The sequence below is a fragment of the Ixodes scapularis genome, unplaced genomic scaffold, assembly GCF_016920785.2.
Source record: "Ixodes scapularis isolate PalLabHiFi unplaced genomic scaffold, ASM1692078v2 PGA_scaffold3__209_contigs__length_174095766, whole genome shotgun sequence".
In the NCBI taxonomy this organism is placed as follows: domain Eukaryota; kingdom Metazoa; phylum Arthropoda; class Arachnida; order Ixodida; family Ixodidae; genus Ixodes; species Ixodes scapularis.
In genome coordinates, this window is record NW_024609868.1 from 114,010,997 (window position 1) to 114,031,627 (window position 20,631).

General features: G+C 46.6%; 1 protein-coding gene across 2 annotated transcripts in view; it reads right to left on the bottom strand.

Annotated features, from left to right (window-relative positions):
- Window positions 1–20,631, bottom strand: part of LOC8053960 (pre-mRNA-splicing factor ATP-dependent RNA helicase DHX16) — a 65,938-nt gene that overhangs the window by 42,462 nt on the left and 2,845 nt on the right. For both annotated transcript variants that reach the window (XM_042292595.1, XM_042292596.1), the window contains exons 3-11: window positions 20,158–20,295; window positions 20,025–20,089; window positions 18,582–18,750; window positions 16,831–17,003; window positions 13,569–13,698; window positions 13,361–13,501; window positions 12,464–12,541; window positions 12,263–12,382; window positions 774–842 (exon numbers count right to left, since the gene is read on the bottom strand). In XM_042292595.1, the coding sequence (XP_042148529.1) occupies window positions 774–842; window positions 12,263–12,382; window positions 12,464–12,541; window positions 13,361–13,501; window positions 13,569–13,698; window positions 16,831–17,003; window positions 18,582–18,750; window positions 20,025–20,089; window positions 20,158–20,295 (1,083 nt within the window). The remainder of the gene's footprint in view (window positions 1–773; window positions 843–12,262; window positions 12,383–12,463; window positions 12,542–13,360; window positions 13,502–13,568; window positions 13,699–16,830; window positions 17,004–18,581; window positions 18,751–20,024; window positions 20,090–20,157; window positions 20,296–20,631) is intronic.

Sequence of the window (20,631 nt, forward strand, 5' to 3'; positions counted from 1 at the left end):
CACACCGAAAGTTAGCTCACTCCTCATTTCCACCCAATTTTCTCTCAATTTTAGTAGGGCTATCTCTCGGGATTTTACACAGTAACCCTTTCAAACCCACACGCCCAAGATAACTCGTTGACCCCCCCCGGGCACACCCCCTGCTACTTTCGAGCATGCTCGTTTTGCATTTTCAGCTCACTCCGTGTCACTCCCAATTTAACTCATGTAAAAAAATAAAACTGATGCGGGCTTGTGTCGCCATTTATGGAGAGGTCGCTTAAACACGTAGAACCTGTACGTTAATTTTTGGCAAACAAGTGGAGTGCATGTTTCTTGATCCGCACCGTCGCTTCGTTTTGGCGGTGCAGCCATGACGCATCACCGTGGCACGCGCATCTCTTCTTTGATGTACGATGAACTTTCTATCAATTCCGAATTCTATGAAACCAATAACAATGAGGCAGCTTATCTAAGTGGCTTGTTTAGACGGGCCGTTGTGGACGCAGTGGTAGAGCTTTCCGGCGCCAGGTACCTGCTGCGTTTATGTCGGCAGACCGATCCAGTGGAAAGACGTGACTGCATGTCTTTTCTACGTATTTCTAGCTCTCATATCGCAGGTGGCACATGCAAGGGGGAGCACCATTTCCGAGTTACTAGCATAAAATGTCCGCTGAGGCGACAATCGAAAAAAACTCGGCAGGGGGCGAGGAGCAGCCAGGAAAAGACCCGGTAGTGAAACAGTAAAAGGAGGGCCCTTAAAATAAAAAGAAGGGTATGCAGCAGGTACTCACTGCTTCGTAAAGGTACTGAGGTATCTGAGTGGTTTTCCCAGAGCCAGTTTCCCCCTCGATGATGAGTATCTGAAACAGCAAGGACGAGAAAATGAAAAACTCATTAACGACATTTCTGCTGCATTGCCTACTGTAAGAAATGAAGATTAGAAAGTACAGCAACTCCATCAACAACTTGAAGTTCCAAAACTTTGCATAAAATCAAGGATATTCAATAAATAGAACACAAGAGACAAGACAAGCAAACTGAGCAAATCTAATAGAGATGGGCGAATATTCGGTTATTACGAATAGCCAATCAAATTCTGTTCTATTCGGCATTCACTTCAAATCGAATTTAAGTATTTGACAATATCGAATTATTCGACAATATAGGATTATTCGACCTTTCTATATACAGTGAAACCCGACTATATTGAACCTGTCTAGATTGAATTATTCCTTATATCGAGAAATTTTTGTGCTCAGTAATGTTACAGTGATAATGTATAGCAAAAACTATGGTTGCATCGAACAAAAATAGCAGCCGCTACCCATATATCGAAAATTGCATTCTAATTATAATTCTAATTACTGCCAAGAGCACCGTTTTGCTCTGCAAGCTGGCTTTCCCCCAACGCGAGCGGCCGCATTGGGGGAAAGCCAGCTTGCAGAGCACGCTAGCTTTTTTTCTGGGCGGCCGCGTCGACCAGAACAGAAAATATAGCTAGCCGAGAGAGGGTGCTCCCCTCTCCCCGCTCCGTCCGCAAAAGAGAATTTTTTTTTTCTTCAAAGCAGTAAAGGCAACCGCCTAAATTAAAAAAAAAAACAAAAAGAAGATATTGGTTTGTTCTGTTAGCTGGCTTCCCCCAACGCGTCCACCCTGTTGGAGGGGAAAGCCAACTTGCAGAGCAAAACGGAGCTCTGCAGGAGAAGGCGCTCCCGTTCGGACGTGCTCCGTGCTCTCGGCACACTTCGGCGCTAATACGCGAATATAGAAGGTAGCGGCCTCAGCATTTTGCAGTATGTCGATAGCGTAGAAAAATATCGTTATCGCGGATGCAATGAAGAAAAAGCAGCAGAAGATGCAAGACTACTTCAGTGTGTAATATTTCAGCATAAAGTGGATTTTCGAGAGTCAAGTTGACTAAAGCTTTTATATCGAATTACCCGCTATATCGAACTGGTAGACGTTTTCTTACGAGTTCGATATAAACGGGTTTGGCATACTCTGGCTTGGATTTCCGGCCAGGTGGCGCAAGCGTCCGACCATTTTGACCATTTCGTGCTCCGGAACTCAATACACTTGTAATTAACAAGTACAGTGCTTCTAATACAAAATAAGGGCAAATATAAAACTATAGTTTAAGCATATCTTGTGGTATTTGTTGCTTATACTATTCGAACTATTCGATTCAAAATTATTCGGCCAAAATCACTATTTGCTTCGAATTCGAATTGGACCCAAAATCCTCTATTTGCCCATGCCTAAAATCTAACCCCAATTCAACCTGAGACCCACAGCACGGGAGCAGACAAACATTCAGGACACGGACCTTAATTGAATGTACGCAATTGTAAGATACAGGGTGTTTGTTTTTAGGCTTTTCAGACTGTTTTGAAAAAAAAACTGCAAAAGCTACACTAATGCTGTCTGTCAGGTCAGTTACATGACCAGGGCAACATAATATAGGGGGCTAATAGTGACGGTAAGAAGGTTAATTCACTAAATATTGTTAATCAACTTTTTAACTAGTGAAGATAAACATATACAGTCAAACGCCGCTACAACGAACGTTTCTACTATAAAATAGCCTGTACAACGGGCTATTTTGTTGCTTATCTGCTTTATTGGGGTCATTAAAGTGCGCGACGGATATAACAAAGTGACGTGTATAACGAAGAATTATCGCGGTCCCACACGCTTCGTTACACAGGCGTTTGACTGTAGTTCCAATTACAAACTTGCTGAGTGACATCGAAAACCACTAAACCAGGAAACTCGAGACTGGCAGTGCATGGGAAGAACAGCGGTGCACTGGAGCTTACTGGCAGGGGAGAGACGTGCCCGCGCTCTTTTATCGTCTACATTTTAACAAGGCTAATTTTGTGCCTGCTGCATGTCTGGTAACATTAGCGCACTTCCGTGCTTCCAAGATATTCAATCTTTCTAAAAATTAGCGACTTACTGTTTTTAGGTGATGCTCAGCAAGTGTTTAATTTGAACTATATGATTATTTTCACTAATTAAAAAAACATTTAACAAATCTTAGCAAATTATATGTATTGTGACTATTAGCCCCCTGAATTGTCCCCCTGTTTGCGTAACTCACCTGCAAATACCACAATAGATTCACCTTCACGGCTGATTTAATAAAGCCTGTAAAGCGTAAAAAACATCTCGCATGTAGCTCACCCTTTCATATGTCCGAAGAAAAAGAGCAGACAGTACTGAAAACAAATAATGAACCCAAAAGAAATAGTAGCATTGTATATATGACAATTATCTTTATTTATGACTTAAAGGCCGGCGAGCAGCCAGAAAGAAACTCTCCCTGAATTCGAGAAAGAGGGAGACCCTCCTCATTTCTGTAAAGACAAGCTCAGAAACCCACTCATGCATAGGCGGGAAGTTTTCAATTTCCCGAAGGATGCCCCTCCTCCTCCTCCTCCTCCTCTCCCCCTCCCTCTCTCACCTCACCTCACCCTCACCCTCACCCCCAGCCCCCCGCCCCCCCAGTTGCAGGATGTCACCGAAACAATTTTCCTGGTTGTTTAATCGCAAAAATAAACTATGCATCACCGGATACTCAGCCTCTGCCCAAATGTACTACCAGCAATCCGGACCAAATCCAAACGTTTCAGGACATATCGTTATCTGATTCAAATGTTAGAGGGGATTTTCAAAAATATTCAATGGGAAAATGGTGGCTGACAAAGCCCACGAGTGCATGGGGCTGAATGGCGCAAACTCTCAGGAATGGGCCCCATTTCCCCTTTGAAAGTTTGAGAAAATAACTTTTGATATAGTCATGTGCAAATAGTGGGTTTTGAGTTTGAGGTGAATTCGAAGCAAAGAGTGGTTTTGGCAAAATATTTTCTAATTGAATCTCAAATAGTTACTCACTACCATGCACCATGTTTAAACAAAAGTTTAACTGAGCTCGTGAAGGTCTTTCCCAACCTTACACTTATCCACTTTTAAGCTCAGTTAATTTTAATATAACTACATGAACTGTAGCATGTAAACGGCAGATTTGTCGCAGCTACTATACTAATTGACGGGATTTATAAATCTGCTCGCATTATGCAAATATTCTTCCTTCTATTTCAGACTTGGCAAAAAAAAGAAAATGCATGAATTATTAATGCGGGCTGTCAAGACATTGATGCCTAGCATACACTCTCGCATAATCGGGGCAGGATAGCCGCATTGAGTTTGCTTCTCACCGAGCACTCGTGCACTGCGAAGAAGCAATACCTGCAGAGCCCGCAAGCTCTGCAGGTATTGCTTCCCCACAGTGCACAGGGGCTCGGTGAGAAGCGCACTCAACGGGGCCGACTCCAGCATCTTGGAGTGACTTCCAGTCGGCTATTTGGGCGCCATCTCTTATCCGGTGGGTTTTCTTTTAAATATTTACGGAAACATTTTTTTTTTTATTACGATGAAACACATACTATTATTCCTGTTTTCAGATTTGATATTTTGCTCTGCTAAGGTGAAACAAACATTTCCAATGAATAAAGTTTCTCTCTCACACTTTTCTCCCATTGGTCGGTTCTTTTTTTTTTAGATTTTGACCGCTGAGAACAGTTGTTCGTTAGCTGCGTCGGCTACTTGACGGCACCTGATGCACGTGCCAGCGGTGCTTTCGGTTTGCAGCAGCGGGCAGTGGTCAGCACATGTTGGTTAACGGCCTATATTGTCTGCCAGTATGCCGAGCACACGGCACCATGCCTATTGCTCTGCTTGGTGACGCTAAGCCGTAGCATAGCGTCACCGGTAGGACCTAGCAGTACTTGGGGAATTGTGGGAACCGCCCGCTCCACTTCCCTGATTAGGCCCTATGGCAGCGGGAAAAGCGCTCCGAGCTGTCCAACCGTCAGCCGGAGCGCCCCGTCTCGTGCCTCGAAGGAGCAGCCATGTTGGCTGCTTACCCTCGCATCGCATGCCTCCATCCCCCGCGCCCCCCCACCTTGCGGGGACACGCGAAATGTTCCTCTGGCGGTTGGAACTTCTTGGGTCCGAGGCTGAGGCCGCCAGCGGAGAGGGAGAAAGAGAGAGGGGGGCCTTGCGCCCCGCTCAGGGGACTGCTCGCGGGGACATCCAACTGTTCGGACGTGTGGCCCGGCCCTCCCTGACGGCCCACCTCCGAGCCCGCTCTCGGGAAGGCACGACAAGGTAAGGTCTGTTCCTTCCTTGTCGCCCTTAGCATGTTTCTTATCTGTATATGATTAACACGTAAAATAAACACCCGATTATCCCTTGCCTTCGACGTGTCCGTGTGCTCCCTTTTGAGAGTCCCGACTAACGGTTGCAGCCGGCATTCGAACCCGCCGCAGCGCTTAGCATGATACGCTGCGGAGTGGTAGGTTGAGCGGTCGGCCTCCTTGCCGGACGGCGTCACCCCTTTGAGACCTCCACATTTTGCAAAATGTGGAGGTCTCAAAAGGGTGACACCGTTTGGCAAGGAGGCCGACCGCTCAACCTACCACTCCGCAGTGTATTATGCTAAGCGCTGCGGCGGGTACGACTGTCAGCCTCCTTGCCGGACAGCGTCACCCCTTTGGGACCTCCACATTTTGGCGCCCAACGTGGGGCGCCAAAATGTGGAGGTCTCAAAGGGGTGACGCCGTCCGGCAACGAGGCCAACCGCTCAACCTACCACTCCGCAGCGTATCATGCTAAGCGCTGCGGCGAGTTCGACTGTCGGCTGCAACCGTTAGCCGGGACTCTCAAAAGGGAGTACACGGACACGCCGAAGGCAAGGGATAATCGGGTGTTTTTTTTACGTGTTAATCATGTACAGATAAGAAACACGCTATGGGCGACAAGGAAGGAACAGACCTTACCTTGTCGTGCCTTCCCGAGAGCGGGCTCGGAGGTGGGCCGTCAGGGAGGGCCGGGCCACACGTCCGAACAATTGGATGTCCCCGCGAGCAGTCCCGAGAGCGGGGCGCAAGGCCCCCCTCTCTCTTTCTCCCTCTCCGCTGGCTGCCTCAGCCTCGGACCCAAGAAGGTCCAACCGCCAGGGGGACGTTTCGCGTGTCCCCGCAAGGTGGGGGGGCACGGGGGATGGAGGCATGCAATGCGAGGGTAAGCAGCCAAGATGGCTGCTCCTCCGAGGCACGAGATGGGGCGCTCTAGCTGACGGTTGGACAGCTCAGAGCGCTTTTCCCGCCGCCATAGGGCCTAATCAGGGAAGTGGAGTGGGCGGCTCCCACAAGTAGCACTGCCAAACTAAGTCAATCCATGTGCAGCCAACATAGAATCTAAAATGGAGGCTTCTCTGTGGTGTTTCCTGCTGATCACTCGAAATGATTTTGTCCAAACAATCTAAGGTTCGGACTTCAAGCTGTCCAAAACATTGGTCGTGAATATGCACTATTTCAATCGGGTACGTCACGGTTCCTCCTTTAGGTCTGAAACATCGAAAAAGTCTGAATTATCGGCATCCGAAAAAGCAGTCGGCAACTGTAGTTTATTTTTGAGAAGAGAAAAAAAAATATGGTGAAAACGCAGCTAATTTTATTATCATTTTCGTTTTTGCATCACCAGCCTTGCACGGTGTTGTGCGCCCGCAGCACAAGTGGTAACTCAAGTACACACGCTTCAAGTAGTCCTAAAATCGTGTGATTTAAGGGTTTTGGATGATACTTAGAAAGTTTCTAATTAGAACCATACATTTATTTCCACTAAGTAAAAAATAAAACGGGAGTTCACTTAGACTGCTTATATGTAGGAAGGCGAAAGCATGATAGTCCCGTATGAGAAATGTTTTCGAGTAACGTTTCTACATGTATTCAAGTTTAGGACGACGTATAGGACAACGTCGTAGAGATCGACGCCAAGCACGGCGTCTAGGACGACCTCTAGGACAACATCAAGGACGACGTCAAAGACGGCGTCTAGGATGCTGCAGAGGATGACCTCAAGGATGACGTCTAGGACAATGTCTAGATGACCTTAAGGGTAATGTCGAGAACGACGCGTAGAGGACGATGTCTAGGACGACTTCTAGGACGACCTCAAGGGCGACGTCTAGGACGGCATCGAGAACGATGCCTAGAGGATGACGTCTAGGACGACATCAAGAATGACGCCTAGAGGACAACCTCACGGACGCCGCCTCAAGGACGACATCATTCTTGAGCATACGATTGAGTGGCATGTGCTTGACATATTTTTATAACCATATTTCGGGCACGACACCTATTTTTCGAACAATGGGAGAAGTAAGGCTTTTGCCTTAATAAAGTTTAGGTAATTATTTCACCTAAGTGCGAGTCATTGCCCACCCCACTTTTTGGGCCAATAGCGATTTCCAAAAAAACATTGAGTCATCGCCCACCCCTACAAATACCCCAACACAAACATTCATCCTACCCGAATGACGCGGCCGCGAACCTCACAGTTGGAGGACGTTCCTGACAAAGTAAAACGAAAGAGGAAAAGAACTTCTCTTTGCTTTGCATCTTATCCGCGAGTGACCCCGAAATCGTAGTGTATCCGTGCAAAAAGAAAACGATAGAGATAACAAAACGAAAGTTTGTTTTGTTTACAAAAACATTGTCCCGACAAAAAAGAAAAGCTGGGAAGTTAACGCAAACCGTAACCCATTCAGGGATCACAAGGTAAGCGAACGCACCATATCCTGGAATGTAACCACAGAGTGTAAGGTCAAAGTCTGTCTCCAACATTGTAAGGTCGCTGGGAACCTGCCCTTTCTCACGGCACGTCGCAACCACACTTGTAAATGTTAAAGACAAGGCCAATGGGTAAATAAAGCTTTGCTGGAACACCACACACAGATGTCTGTAGAGTGTCCCACTTCGAGCTCCCTGTTCATGGTGCCATTTCCGCCACGCAGCAATGCCACCTTAATTTGCATTGATAGCGCGCCGTGCACGGACACACGCATGTATGCACCAAACAAGAAAGTTCCACAAGAGCTTGTGATTGACAAGGCGCCTGACTTGGCCCGATGCCAAAGCATTTGCCAATGGATCGTCGGCTTTCCCGCTCCCCCAGCATCGTTCTTCGTCGCTTCTTTCGTTTGCCCGCTTGCTTGTTGCGCCTGGCTGGTTTTTCAATTTTCTTGTGAACCTTTTCTTTTTTTTGTCACTAACGAGGAGAACATGACGGTGTTTGAAACGGGCTTTCACAGAACAACCGTTCGCGCTATATGCTGATCGGCGGTGTTCATAGCGCGTATGCAAGCAATGGACTTTGTAATAGTAAAACATTCTTTCATGAGCACTCTTTGCATAAAATAATTAAACTAATTGAAGTTTTAAGTTTAAGGGGCCACTGACACCCCAAAGGTCGTATATTTTTTTATTGTCTAAAATGATAAAAATTGTAGTTAGACACGCAAAAAAATACCGCATCGCGAAAAAAAGATTTACACGCGTGCGCCCGCCTTTTTATTTTTGGCATTTTTCTCTCCCGCTCCTCACCTCTTCGCTTCTTTTGATTTGTGACGTCAAAAATCATGAAATTTAGAAGCTTTGTAGGTGACATTTCTATAAAACTTAATAACTGAAATCGTAAAATATGTTTTTTAATGCAATTGTGAATGCACTACAGTCTTTTTGAAATACCAAAAATCAAAGTCCGGTGTGATGTCGCCTCCTGGATTTTTATTCTCCCTCGGAAAACATGGCGGCGCTTGACGCATGTAGCAGAGATTGATCGGTGAGCGGAGGAATCGAACAAAGTGGTCTTTTATAGGTGCCCGTAAACCTCTCAGACTTCGAAAACGAAATCGTTGAACGGTCAAAACAACTGGGTTTGGTGTCTGTGTATCGTAGTTTCGGTTGTGACTCTGCCGGGGCAGCGTCTTCTGCTCGCAGCGATAGGCAGCATGGCACGCATGCAGGAAACTGGTTTCCTGGCCCTTCTCTCCCGCTCCTCACCTCCTCGCTTCGGGTCACGAAAAAACGTTTAAGAGCGGAGGCGTGAAAGAAACTCGACTCGCAGGACCCCTTAAAGATTTGACGTCACTCCACTGGCGTGGATCGTGCGGGAACTTTAAATTTGGCATTTGAAAATTGTTTTTTTTTTAGAGCGCAGCTCTTAGGGGCCCGTTTCCGGCTTGAGCGGCGTCGGCGTAACCGCGCGGTGCATCATGGGAAATGTCCCATAATGCACCACGCGAGCCCCCCACCGGGGTCACGTGACCTCGTGGGGGGGCACGTGACCCCGGTGCATCATGGGAAATGTCCCATAATGCACCGCGCGAGCACCCCACCGGGGTCACGTGACCTCGTGGGGGGCACGTGACCCCCCCCCCCCCCCCGAGGTCATGTGACCCCCCGAAGTCACGTGACTCCCCTGAGGTCACGTGACCCCCGCCGATGTCGCGTGACCCCCCAATGATGTCATCGTCACTGATGACGTCACCGGCATCCACATCGTCATCGTCATCATCACTGATGACGTCACCGGCATCCACATCGTCATCGTCATCATCACTGATGACGTCACCGGCATCCACATCATCATCGTCATCATCACTGATGACGTCACCGGCATCCGCATCGTCATCATCACTGATGACGTCACCGGCATCCGCATCGTCATCGTCATCCATGACGTTACCGACATCCGCATCGTCATCGTAATCATCACTGATGACGTCATCAGCGACGTCACTGATGACGTCACCGACATTCGCATCGTCATCGTCATCATCACTGGTGAAGTCATCAGTGACGTCACTAATGACGTCATCGGTACCCGCATCGTCATTGTCACTGATGACGTCATCAGTGACGTCAGTGATGACATCATCGGCATTGGGGTCACGTGACCCCCCCAAGGTCACGTGACCCCCCCCTGGTTAGTTTAACCCCCCCCCCCCCCAGTGCCCTTCCCTCCTCCTCCTCAAGAGCTGCGCTCTAATTCGGCGTTAGAGGGAGTTGTAAGCAGCTTTCACTTTTTTTTACTTCACAAATACTGAATTCCCAAGTTTCGAATGTTGAAGGTAATGTCCAGGCATCGTTTTCAATTGTTTCGCATAATAAAAAAAATATTATTTTGACGTGTCAGTGCCCCTTTAATGTATCTCTTGTGCAGCCGCGCTAGATACGCACAAAAGGGCATTTTTTTCCGCTTTTTGTCCTCACCCACGGAGACATGGCCCGCTCCAACTTTTTATGAATTTCAGGCGGCAGGGGGGTGGGCGATGACTTGGGATATTTTGGTAGTATGTTAATTTCACCCCTGACCGGTGGGGGGGTAGCCCGGCATCCCTTCTTTTCAAGGTGGGCTCTGGCCCCCAGCCCCCTTGTGGTTGGTGGCTATGTGCTCATGTGGGGAGAGGAGGAGAGAAGAGTGTGAGAGTGAATGGAAAGAAGGAAACTAAGAATCGAATTTTTCTTGCTGGCAGAAGACGATTCTGCAAATCGGAGTTTAAAGGAGCTGTGCAACAGTTTTAGTGCTTTGCTTAAATAATTTGGGAGTTGGTGTCTCGACCTTTCTAAAGTAAAGAACAAGACACCGCTTTTGCCTGCGTGTCCTAGATTTATTTTAAAAATGAACAAAGATTGAGGTTTTCGGCGCCTCTCATCTCCTTCACCATCTTCCAAGTCACGTGTGCTGTGACGTCAATGGGGTTGGTGCGGAATTCCGGTGAAGGTCTCTCTCTAGAGCCATCAGTGAACAGCGAGAACTCATCCGCCCGCGACCGTGTGACCCCATGCTGGCGGGCGCAGTGCAAACAATATGGTGAAAGGAGAAAAGTCTCATCCGAGTCCGGTCATACCTGTCCGGCTCAGTCCCCCTCCCCCTCCGGCTTCTGGCGGCTGTTCGCAGTAGCATATAGAGCTGACGGTTTTGTGGAACTAGGATAGATGGCGCCACTAAAACTCCGTATAATAATAGTTTTGTCAATGATACCAGGTTTTTGACACATTTATATTTATGTTGGAACGACAAGATTTATAGAAAAGTTACCTTTTATCGAGCAGGTGTTCGCACAACTTGCTATCTTTCTACAAGAATCCCATTGATGTCATGCCGCATGTTTCTCACGGCCGCCGTTCGCGGCTGCAGGTCAGGGAATATTCTAATTTTTGCCTCGCTATTACGCGGCGGAATCGCAACATTTCGAAGGAAGGAGGTGTGTTGTCTGTCCTTTGTGACAAGGTGAACAACTTCAAAAATAGAAGATGCCAATTCTTTCAACGTCAAAATCGTTGCACAGCTCCTTCTGATTTCGGCCTCCTTTTAGCTCGAGTCACTTGATCTACATCATGTGTAGGATTCTGTGTTTTTGGAGTTTATTTCTCGTGAAATTCAGAGGGTGTTTTTTGGAGTTCATTTTTCGCTGAAAATTCGGTTTATCGAAGTTTATTTTTGTTAGATTCCCATTTCTCTGAAATTTAGAGTTTATTTTACTCTGTTCTCAATTTTTAAAAATTCAAAAACAAAATAAAGTTTGGGTACCATGACCTCTTCGTCCTCAGGGAACCTTGACAGGCTAAAAGGCAAACCCCTTTTGTCAGCAGTTTGAGATTTTATAAGAAACTGAAATCGTATCTCTTCCAGACCACTGACCCTGTGCGATCATAAAGTTTACTTGTAAATCACCGTCTTTTGAGGGGGGGGGGGGGGGCCACTGTGACTTTGAAGTTTGGAGTTTTTCGGATAAATTTGAACCAACAGAAATGTTACTGGCTGGGAAGAGTTTTTCAGATTTTGTCCGATTTATCCAAAACCCCGAACCTTCACTATGTGTAACAATTCCAAGCTAATCCTGCAAGGTCACACAGTCTGCAAGCACGGCAAGACCAGTTTACACGACACACTTTTAGGACAAGGACTGAGGGACCTAGCAAAAAAGAATGATGCCCGCCACAGTAACAATACGGCACCTGGAACTCATCTTCCATGGATGTGCTTAGCTTCCTATACTGCCCTGCCAAACTAAATAGTCCCAAAGTAGCGACAGAATAAGCCACAATAGCTGGCATGCCATGCTGTTGGACAGTTTGTGGTAGCTGCTCCAGCAAATAAGACGAGTGAACGCAAGTGTCGCCGTCGTTGCAGCATCTTAACTCGTGGCTAACGAAACTTTTGCAAACCGTCGAGCTGAAGAGCAACATGCAGCGAAACAGACATCTGCCACACTCACCTCCACTAGTGCGCAACTGCTAGGATCGCAACATGGCTGCGAAGTTGCGAGGCAGACATCGAGGAATTCGAAGCGAAGGCACAACAGACAGACAAGTCGGAGATGCGTTCCAGGTGCCGTAGCACTAGACGGAGTCGGCAGCCGGCTTACCTGGTGATCAGCTATGGCCTGCAAGAGATCCTCACGGAAGGGAAAGATAGGTAAGCTTCTCCGAGTCTCTTGTAACGAGAGCTTTTTGCGCTCTCCCTCGGAGAGCTCGGGACCCTTGTGCTGCAGAGATAAGAGCGTCACGATTCAGAGTGAGAAGCCACAATAACGCCCAAGAAACCTAAGCTTGGCACGAGGTCTCACCTTATCCTTTGTCCCGGGAACCCGGAGAGCTTGGACGAACTCGATGGCATCCTCCAAGATCAGCTCATACTTTTTCTCCTGTAAATCAAGACCACAAATAAATTAAACGTGTCATAACAGACCATAGCAACAATGGACCAAACAGAAATGACGTAAAACAATAAATGAGAAGGCGGGAACTCAGCTCTTAAACTTCTATTTCCGGCGTCCTTAGAAATCTTTTTACAAAAGCAAAAGTTTCGCTCACCTTTCTAGCTAACAAATTTGCAAGTCATATTTTAATTGTTTTATCTTTGCCGCTTAGTTTCTTTTCCTTTGATACCCTTGCTTACATGAAAGCAGAAAGTCATCTGATTAACCTCACGAGACAATCAAGTATAGTCTTCTAATATACACAGAACACAAGAACACAAGAACACAGAACACAAGAAAAGTATGCAGTGGTCCTAATGTGCTGCGCAGGCATGGAGCAGAATCTTCTATGTTTACAGCAGGCAAAATTATACTACTCGTATACACACTACTCTTAGTTAAAGTAAATCACCTTACCTACTATTTCTTCTTGTCTACTAGGTTACTAACCTCTCAACAGTGACTCAATTTGTGTTCAAATTTAAATTACCCTCAGTTCTAACAGGTTGCAGGAACACTCCCAAGCAGCAGTCTTCACTCATAGCACAGCATACATGAAACTGGTTAGCCCACTCTAAGAAACGATTTCACCTATGTCACAGATTGCCTGAGGTTACCGACAGGACTCGCATTGACGAGTCGTGCAAATATAATGACACCAGCATTCTCGAATTAGAGTAGAAAGCAGAAGAGACAAATAACAACGAGAGTAACAACCAAACAGCAAGCAGTAAAGCAGTATAAGAGAAGCCAGCATTCGACTACCTTTTGCTTGTGTCTCTCGTGGGCGTCTCTGGCACCGAAGCGCAGCTGGGCAATGCCCAGTCGCTCTTCTTCCCACTTGCGCTGTTCCGCTTGCGGCACCTGCTCCTTGGCGTCCACCTCAACATACTCTTCAATGTCGTCCTGTGGATGGGACACAGACCACGTCGTTTCAACCACGTCACCGAGATGTCAGAGTCGGAGTGCCTACCTTGCCTTTCTTCTCTTCGGGCATGCGATAGCGCTGGACATTCTGCAGTTCGCGAGCCTTCTCGTGCTCCTTGGCCAAGGTGAGGACCTTCTGCTTGTACTCGAGCTCTTTCCGCTCCCGTTCGCTCAGCCTGAAACAAAAGAATATCATTATCGAGGGCAACTTCAAGAATACTGCAATCATTTGAGCTACTTGGTAAAACTCTAGAACAGTGGTTCTCAGCCATGGATGTGTTGGGGAACCCTTGCAGACCGCTGGCAGTGATGGGGGACCCCTTCCAGCGGGGGGGGGAGGGGGGGGGGGACGTTAGTAAGTTAACACATCTGGAGCATGAAACAGGTGCCTTTTATTGCTACGTAGCAGAAAAACATAAAACAAAGGTGCCACATCACTTCATTCTGGTCAGTTCATCAATACGTAGCACACTCGCGCTTCAAACTACAAAAAACGTGCCAACTAAAAAAAAAAAAAATTTTTTTGTTGAGGGTTTTGCGGACCCCAGAAGTGGATTCGCGGACCCCCTGGGGTCCGCGGACCCCTATTTGGGAACCACTGCTCTAGAACATAGGTGAAACATTGACTTCCTGACTTAAGCTAGCCATAAACACAAACGTAGGATAGCCCCGGCAGATCTTATGCTGTAAAACAAGCCAGAGGCACCAGCATGTAGAAAGGTCAAGATTTCACCAGATTTGCATTGAGGTGGTGAGTTTCACCTTGTGAAATTTGAAGGCATACTTCTCTTCCCACATATAATGAGACCAACAACCTTGCTAAAGTCAACAGCGGACGTGTTCTCAAACAACGGAGTTAGCGATGAATGGAACTTGTGGCACCACCTCCCGAAAAGAACAGAAAGCATATGGCATACTCCGTTGTCCGCTCGTTGTGCCTACTGGGAGGTGGCACCACAAGTTCTAATCATCACTGACACGGTCGCTTGTGAACCCTTCCATCGTTGACTTTGGCAAGCTTGTTGGTCTCATTTTTACAGAGAGAAATATGCCTTAAAATTTAAAGAGGTGAAACTGACCATACCTTGACAAACTAACTCAATCAGACTCACTCACACTCATCGCCTGATTGTGAGTGGGTTTGAGTGACTCTATGATATAGAGCTTGTGACGTGACATGAAGTGACTCCGTGTTGAGATTGTGAGTTCATCTGCTTGCAAATTAATCTGTTGGAACTTCAAAACAGGATGCAGGAGACTTTTGGTTTGTCGCTCAAACGAATGACCTTGACCCTGCAAGCAGTATACCACGCGTCTGCACACTGGAGCTTTGCATAGCACGAATGTAAAGCTGCCTCCCCGAAGGAAGGTTTTCAGCAGGGAGAGGGGGCTGCCGTCGTGGTCGGGGGATGCTCACAGGTTCTTATGTGACACTGAAGTAGACTCGATGGTGGCAAATGGGAAAGGCGTGCAAGAAGGGCCCTCGCCCTTTCCTGCATCTCGTGCATTTTCGAGTGTCATGCGAGAAAGGGCTGCGTGTTTACTTTTAACGTCACTCCACGCGTGTGTTTTTAGACCTGCTGGGCATAGAAGGTATGCACTTGTTCTTTTCGGCGGTGTGCGGTCGTTTTATGCTATTGCGTGTGAGCGGGCAGTGCGACCGCCTCTCAGGGCAGTGCACATGGCCTTTATACTGTTGTGCGTGTCAACAGTTAAGATTATTACAGTGGTAGTTGTTAGGACGCCTTCCTGGCAAAACAATGCTCATATACGAATGCAAAACCCCACTCTACAGCAGAGGCACTGCCCTCCCTCTCTCCCTCGTTTTTCACACATGGCAAGGCTCTCTCTAGCTCTCCCCTCCACTTCCCCCTCTAGGATTCTGCTGTTGCGAAAAACCCACATGATCATGGGGCGCACCACACATAGACGAAGAAATACAGTGCAACCCACCTTGAACGATGTGACATATAACGATGTACCACTTGTAGCGATCAGTTTCTAGAGTTTATAGACTGGAGATGATCAGTTTCTGTAGTCCGTTGCAACTCAAGAAGGTAGGGCGAGGGTAAGATGGGCCGGGGAGGAGGAAGCAGACAGACTGCTGGAGAAGAAAGGGAAAAACCTCCTTCTCTCTTTAGCATTTCGTCTGCTTCCTCATCCCCGGCCTGTCTTACCCTCACCCTACCTTCTTGAGTTGCAACGAACTATAGCCCAGATACAACGATAATCGGTTATAACGACTGAAATTTCAGGTTTTCTGATTATCGTCCTAAGTGGGTTGCACTGTATATACAGAAACAAAACAAGCGCCATTTATGTGGTTACGGAGCGACAACACATCTATGAGCCTGGCTGCCATTGCTTTGCCTCGTTTGAACGGCAAATACCAAAACCGAACCGAACGACAGCGGGCAGCACAGTGAGGTGAGCCTGCGTGATATTTGTAAGTCCATAATATTTGGTTATATTTTGTGAGTCAATGATATTGGTGATATTGCGTGATACTTGTGAGTTGTTGATATCGGAAATATTTCATGATACTTGTGAGTCATTAATATTGATGATATTTCGCGATACTATTTGTTTGTTGGTGATATTGGCGATATTTCATGACATTTGCAGGTCGGTGATATTTCGTGACATTTTGTGAGTTTGACTTTGGGGATTTCAATGATATTGTTCATGATGAAAGTCGCAGGTGATGTGAGGGGTTATGAGCTTTTTATATCTTGAGAAGCTTTGTGATTTGAGTGGTGGTGACTTCCTTATTGATGGACTTTTTGGTACGAATGGCGGTGGCTTTTGGATCTTGGCAAAATTTTTGATCAGAGTGTGAATGAACTTCGAAAATACTTTGTGAGCGTGATACGATATTGAGTGACTTGGATCCAAAAAGCTGACCTATGTAACTGACCACTTGATGCACATTCAGTGAAAGCTTGACCCTTCTATATGCTGGTTGTCGATTTTTCGACTTGCTTTACAGCATGAGATCCACTGGAGCCACCCTCTCTGTTATGTTACGTGTCAGCCTGTCCCCACAAGTTGATTCTCCGTCAAACCCCTTCCCTTCCCTTCCCTTCCCTTCCCCTTCCCCCCTTCCCCCCTTCCCTCCCCCCCCCCCCCCCCCTCCGAGTGATCCGGCTCCCTCCCACTCTTCACGTCCATAGCGAAACCCCCCTCTCCATCACATTCCTACCCCAAGCCTCCTCCCCCGAAAAAAATTCCTGGCTACGCCACTGGTTGTGATTACACGACATTACTCCAAACCATATCACCAAATACAAAGAGAGGGGAAGACTCACTTGACGTCGGAGAAGAGGAACTGCTCGTCCTGGATGTCCCCCTCGAGCTCGATGAGCTTGTCCTCCTTCCGCTTTTCGAGGTACTTGCGACGGGACTCCACCCGCAGCTTGGGCAGGATCTTCTTGCGGTCCTCGGCCTCCAGCTTCAGCCGCTTGGCCGCCTCCTCAAAGGCCTGGGACAGAGAGGAACCAGTCTCGCACAACTGGGTGACGAGTCACCCTCGCCCACTTCAGCCGCCCTGTAGTCGCTGACAGAGTGGGAATGGCAGAGCGTGATGTCCCAACGCCCGACCTCCGGCACATGCTACATGCCTATCGCCACGCTTTGGCTGCATGCGCGTGCTCGAGGTGCACGAGTCGTTGGAGTGTTGTTGAAGCTAGGAAGCTCACGCCACAAGCGGGACGACTGGAGCTCCCCCTACCATTTTCATCTCGTCAGTGACTATAGAAATGCATGTGCAGTTATGTCTCGTTAATGCAAACCCCGTTAGTATGGATACCTCGGTATATATAGACAACATTTTTGGGGACAGGTTGCGATGCGTCTTTGTCTCGATATTATGGACAAGTCACGATATGGATGCTTCTCATAGGGAACTCAGGTGTCCAGGACAGTGAGAGATCACTGTACTGGTCATCACTGTACAAGCCGAAACATACCACAGAAGGTTTTTACCCCAGGGTCACTAAAGTGGATCTTGAGTTTGCCTTTCAGGGCAACAACTCCCTCTACCCGCGCTGGGCGAACAAGAAAATACAACGTTACAATGACGCGCGACCATTTCGCATTAAAAGCGCGGCTAAACATTGTGACACGCTCCATTTCTGAGATATATCTAAGAAAAAAGGGGGAGAACACGCAACGTTTGGTTGCATTTTCAATAGGAAAAATGGAGAACTCCCTATCATAATGCTGCATTTTGTAGGATCTATGGGATACACGAATCGAGTTTGCGCCATAAAAAGGTGATCTCAAAGGTCACTTCGGTGCCCCCTCAAAAGGGCACTGAAGTGGATTTTGAGATTGTCTATTTATTGTCATAACTCAATCTACGGGCTCTAAGCATCTTTGAATGTAATTTCGGGATTTTAGGATGCTTAGAGCCCATACATTGAGTTATTACAATAAATAGACAATCTCAAAATCCATTTGAGTGCCCCTTCAACATCATGTGCCATACTTTCCGGACTATAGTCCGCACCAGTGTAGAGGGACAAAATTAGAACAAAAAAAGATGCGGACTATTCTCATTAAATTCTCATATGCAGCACACCTCAAAATATGCCTGCCTTATTAGTGCACAAAAAAGCTTGCATCATATGTAAATCACTATTAGCATACACTGTCATTCACGAGCTGTGTCATGCCTCCTTATAACGAACAATCTAGGAAAAAAAATACTTGTATAGTCCGCACCTGTAAAGAGCGTGCACCACGTAAAATTTCACCTCTTAAATAGGTATAGTTTGTGACTATGGTCCAAAAATATGGTAATCAAGTTTGTCCGCACTCTGCTTGGTGGTGTGCAAAAGCTGACGGCACAAGCAGGTGCCTCGAACAAAAGCTGGTATCATGAAATAAAGCATAAAAAAAGAGCTCCTTCAAAAGGCGTGGCCGCATGTTCGCAGCTGCCAAACGCGAGCCTTGCCAAGCCAAGCTAATGTTTGGTGGTGGAAGCCCTCGGGTATGCTTGTGCATTTCTTAACTGCCACCCTTTGAGGAGTTGTGCGGCAGTGTTGCACTGCCCTACCTTCTTGTCGGAGCGTTCCACAATATTCCTCGTCTTCTCCTTGTCTTTGTCCCGCAGCCTGGCAGCAAACTCGTCCCGCTCCTTCAAGTCCTTGAGCCTCTCGTCCTCGGGATCCGAATCCCAGCTTGGCTCGGCCTTCGTCTTCTTGTCGTCGGGCTTTGCTCTTTGGCTGCAGATGAAGACAGCGCCCGATCTCAGTGATCTCAGACCCTTTGGTCTTAAAGGGGACACTAATCTCTACCCCCCCCCCCCCCCCCCCCCCCCCCCAAAAAACATTTCTTTTAGGTGCCTGAATTGAACACATGTCTTAAAACTGAAGTTTCTCTTAAAAAATAAAAAGAAATGTAGCACCATATTTGCATTGCGGGACTTTTTTAAGCATGAAAATATTCCAAAACATGTCTTTCTTCGAGACGACGACCCTAAAATACGGTAAAAGCATGTCTCATAATAGCTCAAACGAGTCTCGGAACATAGATATTATACTTTTCTTGGAGGGGGAGAGGGGGGGGGGTAGTAACTTTGTGCCATGTGTGTCTTACTGAGGCAATGTCCTATCAAGTCACTTCAAAACATTTTTGGAAGGAGTTTGGTGAACCATTAAGGAATTCATTCTTCCCTTTAAAGACACTGGGGAACTCATATTTTTAACTAACATTATTCTTAAAATAGTAGTTCACAAGCTTACAAACTTTTTGAAAACTTGAAAGTGTAAAACAGCGAGGACGAGGACGGGAACAGGTCTTCTTTCATCTAGCAACAACAAAGGATGGCCTCAAAGAGAAAAAGGAGATAATTGTTATAAAGAAATGGGAATTTACTATAAATATAAAAGTTTAAAAAGCGCTGGCGTCACGAGAAGGTATCACTAATCTAGTTATCTCCGATTACTTAGAATTCGACCTTTGTCATTGTCAATAATAATGAAGGTGCAGAAATATTGTTGTTTACAGTCCCAAAGGAAAATGTACCATAAATATAAAAGTTTAAAAAGCTCTAGCGTCACGACGAGGTGTCAGTAATCTAGTCATCTCTGGTGTTAGGAATTCAACCTCTGTCTTTGTGAATGATAATGAAGGTGCAGAAATGTTCTATTAACCAACACGCTCGTTTTCAATAGTTACAAACTTTATTGCCAATACTATATGCAATAGAAAGGCGAGATTTTGGCTTGCAGGAACACACCAGTATGTTCTATAACTATGCCTAAACTATGTCCAACCATTGAAACACTTTACTTTCCAATAAGGACAACTGCAAGAGTCAAAGTTTCAAGGAATTCTTTGCAGTATACCATGAAGTCTTCCATACAGACATACGCAGGGTCTATTTAGAACTATTCACAGGTCATGAGGAAACAACGGACTCCTAATAGCCCTACTTTATAGGATATGTGGAAAAATTTGTCATAGAACGCGTTTGTGGGAACAACTTCACTCATACCTCTCATCGTCGCTAGCGTCATCCGTGGTATCTTTCTTCCGAAGGTGGCGCTTTTTGGTTGATTTCTGCATCGAAGAGTAAACAGAATGTGAAACAAGAATGCAGGGACAATGATAAAAAAAGAAAGACACACCTTCTTGACGGCGGAAGCTGTACTGGCTTCGTCGTCACTGTCTGGAAGCAGCTCATACTTTGCATTCTGCTCAAGGGCCTCCCTGATGGCTCGCTCGTGAGCCCTGGCCGGTTTCTCACGCTGCTCCTGATGCGGAACCTGCAAAATGTGGTTGTCTGTAGCTTGGAGAAAAAAACCCAAACTTGTTAAAATAAACACAATATTCTTGGAAAGATAGAAGAAAAATATGGGGTTGAGTTTCTGCAGTCTGTTACTGCAGACTACATTGAAATGTGACAGCAATTTGACGTTTCTTCTATGAAGGCCCTATTTCTGCTCAATTAGCGATGGCTGCAATTAGTGGCGTCCATAAGCGCAGTGAGCAGACAACACACTTGTATGTCTGCTCACTGCTCTTATCAAAAAATGATGCCAAGAGTTATGACCATCGCTAACTCTGTCGTCTGCGAACATGCCCGCCATGGACTTGTTCAA